The sequence below is a fragment of the Ostrinia furnacalis genome, unplaced genomic scaffold, assembly GCF_004193835.3.
Source record: "Ostrinia furnacalis isolate ACB-3 unplaced genomic scaffold, ASM419383v2 OfSCF2997, whole genome shotgun sequence".
Lineage (NCBI taxonomy): Eukaryota > Metazoa > Arthropoda > Insecta > Lepidoptera > Crambidae > Ostrinia > Ostrinia furnacalis.
Window position 1 is genome coordinate 27,048 of NW_021133236.1, and position 12,663 is coordinate 39,710.

The 12,663-nt window shown below is 36.4% G+C and overlaps 1 protein-coding gene across 2 annotated transcripts in view; it reads left to right on the forward strand.

The window, feature by feature from the left end:
- The first annotated feature begins 1,629 nt into the window (after positions 1 to 1,629).
- The window catches only part of Adss (adenylosuccinate synthetase), a 28,666-nt gene continuing 17,632 nt past the window's right edge, over positions 1,630 to 12,663 (forward strand). For both annotated transcript variants that reach the window (XM_028310246.1, XM_028310247.1), the window contains exons 1-2: positions 1,630 to 1,916; positions 8,399 to 8,501. In XM_028310246.1, coding sequence (XP_028166047.1) covers positions 1,728 to 1,916; positions 8,399 to 8,501 — 292 coding nt within the window. In that variant the 5' untranslated portion in view covers positions 1,630 to 1,727. The remainder of the gene's footprint in view (positions 1,917 to 8,398; positions 8,502 to 12,663) is intronic.

Genomic DNA, 12,663 nt, shown 5'->3' on the forward strand with positions numbered 1-12,663 from the left:
TGGTCAAATTAACATTTGGCCAAATTTTACTTGGCAAATGTTTATATAGCAAATGTTTTATTTTGCCAAATATTATATCCCAAATAATTTGCTTGGTCAAATTGACACTTCACATACTTAAGAGTACCCACCGTTACCCACAAATCAAAGCATAAGGTACATGGTCCTGGTTTTCACAATAATTTTATGTAAAACAGAGAGATAGCAGAAAATAGTATGGTTGCAAAAAGTAGGTATTGTAGAAAATATTAGGTTAGGTTAGGTTAGAACAGTGACCCTTAATGCGCGAAGGCGAGCGAAGCGTGCCGCGGCAGCGGCCGCCGAGCGCTAGAATCATCTCTATTGTATGAATCATTTGGAAATTTCGATAAAAAGAATGAAATATGAAAATTAATTTAGAAAAAAAATTATATTAACTACCCACTAAACAAAATAATAACCACAAGCTAATTTGTATTCCATTCTATGCACCAATCAAATTGTTTTGTAAATAGTTCGTATCGTGAAATATTTTTTGCCAAATGAAACATTTGGCAAAACATACTTTGCCAAACAATAATTTGCTAAACAATAATATGCCAAAAACTACATTTGCGAATTAAAAGTTTGCAATAAGTTGTTTTGCCAAATGAGAATTTGCCAAATGAAAATTTGCGAAACATTGTTTGCGATGTGATAATTTGGGAAACGTTTTTTGGCCAAACATTAGTAATCCGTATTTGCTTAATACAGGGTGTGGTTTTGTAAAACAACGCCCATCTCAGGGATGGTAGTACTTACACAATTAAAAATAAAAATAACATTTTCCTGATCTCATGGATTTTTCCATGAAAATTTAGTGTATTATTTTATATTTTTTTAGGCATCAGTGTCGTGTGTAATATTATAATATGTTATACATACATACTACTACCCCTGAGATGTGGGTTGTTTTACAAAACTACACCCTGTAAATTAAAACCCTATAATTATCATCATCAATTATCCTCAATCCCCCAGTGGCCCCCAGTAGCATATTATTATCAATCAACTATAGTTACTAATAATAAAAAAAAAAAAATATTAATTTATTAATTGCTATGCTCGGAGTTTCCCTGCGTGATCGAATCAGAAATGAGGAGATCCGTAGGAGAACCAGAGTGACTGACATAGCCCGCAGAATCGCTANGGCAGTGGGGGGGGCACATGGCTCGAAGAGATGATGGCCGCTGGGGCAGAAAAGTTCTTGAGTGGCGACCACGAGCTGGAAGACGTAGCGTGGGCAGGCCTCCCACTAGGTGGACCGACGATCTGGTGAAGGTCGCGGGAAGTACCTGGATGCAAGCGGCGCAGGACCGGTCTTTGTGGAAATCCTTGGGGGAGGCCTTTGTCCAGCAGTGGACGTCTTTCGGCTGAAACGAACGAACGAACGAATTTATTAATACGGCTGGATGGCCCACGAAAGTTCATAGAACTTTGTACGTTTTTTACACGTACTTACCTGAGTTAGAAAAACCAAGAGGGGCAGCTACTCGCTTTCTTGTCTGCTTCCTAATGAGTTTTTATTTTTTTAAAGCCCTGGAAGCCCAAACTAGTTTGAAAATATTGTAGTGGTATATTTGTGGGAGATTTCTTAATGGCACTGGTATCCCACGCTGAAGTTTTTCGCAACGGTCCGGTTGATTCGGCGCGCGCATGTCTCGCTCTTTCGCGTAATCGCGTTTTTATTCCCAAGTTTGCAATAAATAATGGCTTCGACTGCAGATTCGAAGCAAACTGAATTAAACGGTGATATGTCCTCTTGCTCGTGTCCGTGTAAAAAATCCAAAATGGAAAATAAAGTGACTGTTGTGTTGGGTGCTCAATGGGGCGACGAGGGTAAAGGAAAAGTGGTGGATCTGCTCGCTATTAATTCCGACATCGTTTGCCGCTGCCAGGTCAGATTTTGATATTTCTTCTTGGCCACGTAGGTATTTAATTAAGTCTACATCCCTATGATATTTCCCAACTATTAAAAATTAAACTTGCACCATTACAACCAGCATTTAATTGTTTACGGAAATTACTTTGAGGTTAGAATTAAAGTATTAAGGTACGAATTTTACGCTAGTATTTCTGAATTTAACTTTATTTTCCTTGCTGTTATTGCGGCAAAAGCATCAAACTTAGTTTTTATTGAGAAGCCTCTTTTTCTGGCACTCGGCCAAGTTTTGTTTGAAAACATGTGCACTGTGCACACAATGTTTTTGTATGAAATCCGGACTTTGCGTTGCGTTAGTGCCAAGTTTTCTAGTAGCTGACTGACTATCGTTTGTTCAGTGTTGCGTAAACTTACCGCGTTCGGGATAATTATGTAATTTAAAATGTGCGAGTTTATATTTTAAAGTTTTTTCGCGTGTCTGATGAGCTGATCATGTGACGTCGTTTTGCTATAGAGTAGGTATGACGGTCGCGTATAGACCTCGTTATAATTACGCTGCCGGCTAATTGTGGATTCCTGCCAAGGTCTGGGCCGTTTATTGTCATGTTAAGTGTATAGTATTCACACTTTTTCACATATCTAGGGCTCTGTCTAATTTTAATCAGCTGTATCAGAAATAACAGAGGTCATTGTCTTTTGACAATAATCCATGTTTATTTATATCTGGACAGAACCAACTTTTATTTTAGTATTCTTTGTATACAACATTTAAATGTCTTTAAATTGAAAGAATATTATTCTGAGTAGTTATATTGTTCAAAAGTCAATTGATTGGATGTGTAAAACTGGTAGAAATCTGCTTCAAACTAAATAAATCTACAGTCAAGTGATGAGTAAGCTTGGCACCTATTTGACTACATAGTAGATGCTTAATATGTATGTACTCTGTGGTTCTATATTGGCTCACATAAAATTCTAAATCCTATTCTTTGTCTTACTACCGATTTGTGTTCATAATAATCTCTCTTCATAATTTTATTTTTCATATTTTTTTTATTCATACATTTTTATTACTACCATCGGAGCTCATAACAGTTAGTAATCATAATTTTTTTATCAATACTGTTACTACCAAGAACCATTTAAAATACATAATTTTTATTTTCAGATCTTTTTTCTTCCTAGCATGCATTGATCATATTGTTTTAATTAATAATAGCATGCAGCATGCATTGGTATCTCCTCGTCTCCGGCGCTGCGGGATGTGCAGCCCTTCCGCCCTTGCGTAACGAGGCTCAGGCACCCACGCTTGCTTCCGCAGCTTCGGCTTTTTGGACCGCCATCGGCGCCTTCGGCGCCTCGGCGACCAGCCTCAGCCGCTCCAGCTCGCCCGGGCGCCTGAGCCTCGTTACAGCGGGCGAGGGCTGCCCTCCCTCCGCGCCTCCGGCTTTTAAATTACACTCTAGGGGTAGGGCAGACAAGACTACGTGGAGTCGGTTTTGCAGCGATTCGTTTCTGTCACGTTAGTTTTGTGGCACAAAATATTGCCTGTTTTGGACCATTTCAAATTAATTTAATGTTAAAATTCGATTTAATACGAATATAGACATCATGATTTTCAATAATATGGATAAATACACTTATGAGTAATCTACTATATAAAAATAAGTCGGGTTTTCCTCCCTGACGCTATAACTCCAGAACGCACGAACCGATTTCCACGGTTTTGCATTCGTTGGAAAGGTCTCGGGCTCCGTGAGGTTTATAGCAAAGAAAATTCGGGAAAAGGGGGTAAAACGGGATCCACGCGTACGAAGTCGCGGGCGGCCGCTAGTAAATTTATGAAAACAAATATTAGGATACATCACATTTATGAATATTATAGTTATTTATTCGAATGATTATGAGTTTCGATCATTAGTATAGAAAAATATATGAAAACAAATATTAGTAAAAACTAAGTGTATGATTAGTGATATTATGAATATCAATGATTATGTTTTTAAATATGTAGGTTTTAAATTTTTTATGAAGAATGATCATTATGGTATCAAATTGTATGAGAAATATTTTCGGACTTCCAATGATAGGAATTGAAAAGTTATGTAAGAAAATGCGCTACCGTACTCTGTGTCATAAGCTTGTGAAAACATTTAGGCAGTAGAATGAATGAGTGAGACTGCCAACACATACCTACATAAATTAAATTAACTTTGTGTATTATTTCTCATTATCATAATGACTGTCTGTTTTCAGGAACTTGCATTTAAATGTGATATTTAAGTATTACATTAAAATGTACCAATTTTAAAACAGTTTTTTTGTTGTAAATGTACCATCATATCTGGTAACCTTGACAAAGAACATCATTTTGTGTAATTAGTAGCATGAAAACCATATACCTACATCTCATTATTAATAACTAGCTTTCCGCCAGCGGCTTCGCCAAATATTTTACGGAAAACCCAAATTTTTTTTCCAAAATAAAATATAGCCTAGGTTACTCGTGGATAATGTAGCTTTCGAATGGTGAAATAATTTTTAAAAACGGTCCAGTAGTTTTTGAGCCTATTCATTACAACCAAACAAACAAAGTTTTCCTCTTTATAATATTAGTGTAGAAAACATGATGTTTATACTTACTGCACATTATTACAAAATAGTCCAGAACACTAAAAATTATGTTAAGTTTAAACCTATAATAACATTTTCCTTAAGAATATTAATAAAAATGAATTGTGATTATTATCTCGCAAGTTAATGTATTTGTCACAGCAGGAAGTTGGAGATGTTTTATAAACTGATAATACAATCTATATTCATGACCAAGCACATTAATCTTTGTAAATACATTTTATTGCGTAAGAAATAAGGATCAGTATTGTATAACAAATAAGTTCTCTAGTGCAGGTTTTATCACATGCTATTGAGAATTGATTCAATGATCAATAAGTTTTGTTGCAATGTCATTTTTAATTTTACATAAATATTATATAAATGTTGCACTGTGCACATTATGCATGCTATTGGTAATTTCTTTCTCTAAAACCAAGTGATATTAATTGTAAAATAAGTACCTAATTATTTATACTCTGAGGACTCCTAATATAAATAAAACATTAATTTAGTTTGTGATGGAAAAATGATGACCTAGGGTCATGCCAGTGAGGCCTTTGTGCCCCAATTGGACATCTTTTGCAAACTTAAGCATGTGACAAGTATAATAATAAAGTAATATTGATAATAATGTTCAGTAGACCTTCCTGTATCAAACCCACTTTGCACAAAATTGCCTACTCATCCTTGTGATTAGTGGATTTTTCAAAATATCTACAAGCATTTTGTGCAACTTCTATTTGACCTTCACTGGTTGGGTTTTTATTGGCGGTCAAGCTGTAGATCCTGGCTACACAGGAGTTGCAGCGGTGGGAACGAGAGGTGGGAATAGTCCCATAAGCATTTTGTGCAAGTAATTTTAATGAACTAATAAGTACATGTCCTCCATAAAACCCAAACAATAAGATAAGGTTCCTTTCTGTTTTTAATGCACAATAGCTCTGAGAAGAAAGTATATTATTAAGCAAGCAAAGCTATTATCAAGAAACAATTTCGTTATGCTTATTTGTAAACTAATAATAGCCTATTTCTCAACTCTGTTGATTGAACTGGGCAGGTCACTTACCTATTGAATAAAAGTGAAATCTTATGTCAGATCGAAGGTCTCGCGTTTTATCTGCATTGTGATTTAAATTGCTTTAATAATTACATTATTAGGTACGTATTTCACAGTAGGTACCTATCTGCATACATAGGTACAAGCAGGTTCACAATCATGGAAACTGATCACATGATGGGTGTATGTGATTCGAATTCATAGGGCTGCCAATAATTTTGTTAATTACGTATTTTACGTTTATCTTTAGACTAGCGGCCGCCCGCGACTTCGTACGCGCGGATCCCGTTTTACCCACTTAGGGATGGACTTTCGTAAAATCTGTTCTTAGCGGATGTCTACACCCTATAAAGAACCTACCTGCCAAATTTCAAGTTTGTACTATGTTATAGTTTCTGAGATTTCGTGATGAGTGTGTCAGTCCATCTACTATACATTTTTGAAAGTATCGTTATCTCAAAAGGTACATCGGTTATGAACTGAGGACCATAGATCAAAAAAGTTTTTGAACTTATTTCATGTTTTGTGAAGGTTCTTCTTAACTGTACTTTTCTGCCCTTTCTGGTGCTCTTATTTGCTCTGGAGGCGTATTTTTAGAACTACATATTACGAATCTTTATAAAATGTGTGCGAATTTAAATTCTAATGCTGTTCTATCCTTAGTACCTACTGCATGAACACGTCATCATTCTTAGCATACATACCTACTACAAGCAAGATAGATAGATAGATTTGTACATTGTAGTCGTAATTCGTAATGCAAACCTATTTAGAGTTTCGTAATGGATTGAGTGAATCGGATTGAGAACTTTGTACCTACCTACTTAAGTGCATGAAAGCCAATAGGGCTTTCAGCAATCTCATATTGTCATTCTTCTTAAATGGTCGTTTCTTTTTTTTTTTAATGAAAGTATTGAGAATGCTTGCAGAATCTGAAGAAGCAGATTCATGTGATCCATCTTCATTTCGACCTGTTCCACCAGTCATATGCCGATGGTTACACACATAGATGTTTCAAAAAGTAGCGCTTTCATAGGAAAGCGCTACTTCTCTCGCGCATCTTGATTGTCAGCAAATAAATTAGGAAAAAGTTTGTAATAAATACATTATGTAATATTAAATATTACTCTGCTATTGACTAAGATTTGGGTGTTAGTAACTGTGGTAAAGATTCTGCAAAATATGTTTACTTGTGTGACTCAATCGAATGTGACCAGCTCACAGCTGCATTGAATGACGTTTGCATGCAGGTGAATGTTGTTTCTAGAAGATTACATTCACACTTCGATCGTCAGAATATAAATGAAAAACTACCTACTGATAGTACAGAGACCTATTAAACTCATTAATAAATGATAAAATCGACGAGCACAACGACTATAGGTATTCGTTTGATAGTTATTATTAACGCAAAATTAAAGACACCTATAGTTTCATTCATAATTTCTTTCTTTCATGTAAAAACGATCTTTAGCACAGAATACAAATAATAGTAGCACTTTAGGCACACGCACACATACCTACTGTTTATTTATTTACATCTATACTAATATTATAAATGCGAAAGTAACTCTGTCTGTCTGTCTTGATTTCACGCCTAAACCACTGTACCGATTTTGATGAAATTTGGCACAGAAATAGTCAGGGTTCGAGGATATATATCAAAGGATATATATCTTGATATATATCGGATATATATCCGATATATATCAAGCCGGTTTTAATGATATATATCAACTTTTAAAATTTATTACGGTATTTGTACTTTTTGACATGAGATTTTTATTTTTTTAGTTCATTTTGCCGTATTTCAAAGAAATTTTATGTTTTTGCTTTATTTCTCTGATTTCAGTTTTAAAAACATTAAAAACATGTTTATGTAACACTTATGCAATAGTATTCATGAATAATACAATAAAATAATAGTATGGCTTTCATAGAAAATTGATATATATCAAAGTTGATATATATCCGATATATATCATAAATATCCGATATTTTGATATTTATAATAAATATCGGATATTTTCGAACCCTGGAAATAGTTTGAGTCCCAGGAAAGGACATAGAATAGTTTTTATCCCGGTTTTTGAAACAGGGACGCGCGCGATAAAGTTTTTCTGTGACATACAAAATTCAACGCGGGCGAAGCCGCGGGCGAAAAGCTAGTTTACAATAGCTTCTCATTTACCTTCATTGTTAATATCAAGTTACCTAGGTACATGACGGAAGTAAAATTACCTGTATTACAGGTTTCGTTAATATCTATTAATTTTATCACTAATTATTACCTACTATACTAAAAAATGTGTAAGTAACTCGGATAATTTTTTCGATCAGTAATGCATTGACGAAAGTTCCTGCGATTTCTGTTCGATCGTGTAAACAACAGTCATCGATTTATTTAAAACGATGATCTGGTTCTCTCTAAAACACCTAAATTTTGTGATATGCATAAGTATGGCCAATGTTGAATCATTATGTACCAACCCAACAGTATAAGTTTTTTGCAACTTCGAGGCAAATATCCAGCAAAGATGTTTGCATAGTTTCGATATTATAAAAAAAAAAACATAATTCACAGACTACCTATGCGTTTGACTCACCCAATTATCGAGTTTTGAAACCAACGAACTGCATCCCTGGTACAGTCTCCAATTTGTGACACTCAAAGTAGCCAAAAACTTCGCAACACGTCTTTTACTATGTGACGCTGACTGTGGCTAGTCATCACATCAGGGTCTGACTCGAAAATATTGCACCATCAGTTGCATGAATTGCTTGAATGACATGAAGGGGTTAACTTGATGTTCTCCTCTTTGCAGGGCGGGAACAATGCGGGCCACACAGTCGTCGTCGACGGCAAGGAGTTCGACTTCCACCTGCTGCCCAGTGGCATCATCAACCAGAAATGCAAGTCCGTTATTGGTAAGTTTCAGTTCCTATTGTCCTCGAATCGAATCAAGAGGTATTCCTCAAAGCGCGCACCTATGCTAATCCTCGATTGAAGCGCACCTATGATATGTTGCCTGTGTACTTTTTATTCATCTTCGTAAACATAGGTGCTCTTCGAAGAATAGTTTAGGTGCGCTTCAAAATGCGCTTCGAGGAAAACTGTTTGTCTACATTAAATTAAAATAAAGTATGAGAATCTCCTCCTTTTTGTTGAAGTCTGTTAAAAATACCTCGAATCAATATTCAAGACCACACTTGGAAAAGCGCGTTTATAAAACGCACTCCGTCGGTTAGTTTATAGAACTTAGTGTACGTACAGGTCCCTAAGAGACTCCAAAGGGTCTCCTAAGACTACACGCAGACCGCCGATTTTTAGTTGGCCGATAGTTGGGCCCGATTTTAATTTGTATGAAGAATCGGCCAAATCAAATCGGCGTAATGTGCGCACTTCCATACATGCCCATACTGATCAACTGCCCGAGTAAACTATCGGCCGACGAAAAATAGATGGTCTGCGCCTAGGCTAAGACTCCGCGACTGACCCCGATTTTAACTGAATCCATGGTTTCAGTCAACTGAATTTAAAATGACTCATTAATCTGATAAACCAAAGCACAAATACGTAATTCTTTGATCTTTTTTCGCACAATTCGTCATCACTAGCCTAGTAAACAAGGGCCTTAGAGACGAAGTCCAGGAAGTTCGTATTCCACACGTGATTGTGGTTCGATGACATCAAGTGACTTATCTGAGATCAGTACTAGGTCACATAGTTGCTGTTATCATAAATATAACACGTCTGGGTCATGAGTGTTCTTATCGATCATTCTGTTATTTGAGTAAGCGTGGCAATTCTGGATTTTACCAGTAATTGATATAGAATATCGCTTGGCCTGCTGGTTTGCGAGCGAAAATGTGAGCTATGGTACCAGGTTGGCTTCCGGTTGGGAGCAAACTTTTCTGTGATGAGTACGAGTTCTTATAGCCGAAGTTTGACCGTTTGAACTTTGCTTATTTATATATATAGCCGAAAACCATTTGTAAATATTGCACCATTTGAAAAGTCATGCTTATTTTCTTTGGCCTTCTAGTAGGTTATTTAATAGCCGTATTATGTATTGTATTCTAAGATTATCTGTTGTTTTCCTCATCACATACATTATACATCCACCATGGATCCTAAATAGACCAATTTAATCTAATTCCACGCAGGAGAAGTCACGGGACGAATCTAGTATAACTGAATAATATTTTCGGCAAATATTCACAATATTATTATTTATTTATATTCCACTTGATGTCGAAATTGGTGACGAGAGATACGGATAATCTAGGTACATGTTTGAATAGCACTCAAATGTATTTGCTTGTGTATTTCGATCGTATGATAGCTGTGGTGTACTACTATACAAATAAAGAGTGTGCGCTATGGCAACACTGACTAGTACGGCGCGGTGGGGAGTCAGTCGTAGTCGGGCCGCCACACGGGACGGACGTCAGTGCTTGCACTAGCTTACACAGTGAACATATATCAGTGTTTTATTTAAGACACCACATTGGCGACGAGGATAAAAGTGAGTAATTAATAATTTTAATGATTATATACCCAATAAATTAAATAAAATAAAAGGGAGGTAGCTACAATCATTACACTTACAGAATGTACATTCGCAGTCTATTTGCCGATTATTATTTATCAAAATCATTATTATTATCGACATCAAGTCAATTAATATTTAATTTTACAAACAATACCAAACCTACAAACCCATAGTAATATTGATTTTGATTTTGTTGCGCGTACGCATGAGTCACAGATGTTATGTTGATTAACAAACTCGTTACTTACCAAAAGTAAATCATGATCATTATTGAGCCAAACTGACGCAGACAGAATATGTCTGCCCGCCAGTTATCGACTTTTGACGCAGACGATGTATGTCTGCCCACCAGTTGAAGGGTACCTATTTAAACTGTAATTTGGAATGCCACTGAGACTCGTTTTGATCATCATTCCTTATCGAACTAAATAATTTATATTAAAACAATGATCGTATTCCTGAACGAATTAAATTGGTTCACTACAATGAAATATACGTAATATGAGTAGGTTACCTCCTGTTTGCATCAATGCTACCTATAAAACGAGACAAGATAGTGTATTGTCAAGAAATTATGATAATCTGATTGGGTATATAATCATAAATAATAAACAAAGCAAGTCGTGAATTGCTAATATACAATAAACAAAGCAAGTTGTGAATTGCTAATATGGAATAATAAACAAAGCAAGTNTGCAGTGAATGCACCATTCAAATCATATGTGACTATCAAGTTACCATCGAGCGACTCAGCAAGGTCGGGATACTCGCCTTGGAAAGTGGATGCGTCATCAAGGACGACGGGATCACCTTGCTGTCACATAACAAACAATCGACCAATGACATTAAAATGAAACCAGATATTCTTAATATTGAAATTCCATCAATAAATAACATTGTGAACGTTACCATGAATATAACACCGCTAACCAGCACAAACCAAGAAACTGATATTGACAAGGAATTAGAGATTATTGGAAAGAAAATAGAACAAATAAAGAATAATACCAAGGAAGACTTAGACGACACATCCTTCGACAACCATGATTTGCACCACTACATAGCCATCTACCTCCTGACGGGTGCCGGCCTCGTGACTGCTGTGGCCTACGGCGTGCGGAGGATCCGCGCGCGCGCCCAGTGGCCGGCAGCTGAGCAGGCGCCGCCGCAGCCGCAGCCCCGCGCCCGCGCTGCTGCCCTGCACCGCAGTGCTAGTGCAAGTGACCAGTGTGATAGTGCGAATGTCCAGTGTACTAGTGCAAGTGACCATGTGTATGCTAAAGTGAAAAAAGTGAAATTACCAAATTCTTTTAATTTTAGTGTTGTTGAATAGAGACTATAAGAATTGAATTTTTAAGTTTACCATGTTATTATTATCACCTTGTAAATTGCACCAATTTATTGTTTTATCATCTTGTATCACCTTGCACCCTCATTTGCTTATTCTTTCTCCCTCGGGAATATGTACGAAGTACAGTGCATTCAACTCGCCCGTAAGCGCGCGGTCAGCATTTACCAATCTGACCTAATTTTAACCTTTTCATTATTTTAATATCTTTAAGTTAGTTCGCGTTCGGTTACCATCGCCGCGTGTACTCAGCATACCATTTAACCATTTTTAACCATTTTACGAATATACCAAGTTTAACCAATTTTGACGTTTTATTATTTCATACTTATTAATTTGTTGGACTTACACCCGACAGGTGGGGTTGCCCGCTCTTTTGATTTTTACTACTACTACGCTGAATATTGTGTGCTGATTGGCTTGTCGTACAGGTGTACTACACGGTAAAATAAATCTCTTCGGCGAAAACAGGATAATTCAGATCGAACTTCACTTGGTAAGTTCGTTTCATCATATAATAATATTTTAAACTTTCATGATATTAAGAGGATTTCCCGTCAAAAAAAAAAATAGAAGTATTGTATCAGAAAAAAAAACGAGGCAAGTTGTGAATTGTCAGAGACAAGCTATGAACTGTCAAAAAAGTAAAACAATATCTCACACAGTACAAACGGCTGTTTGTGTTGGTCTCGGTTTTCTTTTTGAAATTGTGATGTGATGATTTATGATTGATGAAGAGATGTGGTAACCATTAAATTTGACGTAGCCTAGAATATCATCTATTATTTAAAAAAAATGGACGTGACTTCCATCGAAAATATTCACAAGGTACCTACAGTACTGTATCACGCGCACAAGTGATAGGTTGTCAACTGATCTCTGTCACGTTAGAAGTAATATGGTAGACGTCAGCAGTGTGACGGTGAGCCAGTGAATCGTGCATACGGCACTCATAAAGGTGATATACAAGTACAGCGTGCCCATGATCATCAATTTCTCGACATTGCAAATCTTTGCTTGATTCTGAAAACAACTAAGAATCAGTATTATCAGACAAACCAAAAAAAAAAAAAAAATGTCGTTTACCTACTTAGGTCCCACTAAAAAAGAACCTAATCGGTACACCTGTGGGTCTAGACAAAGTGCAAATTATAATCGCAAACCAGTCGCAAAGTGGTCGAAAAGC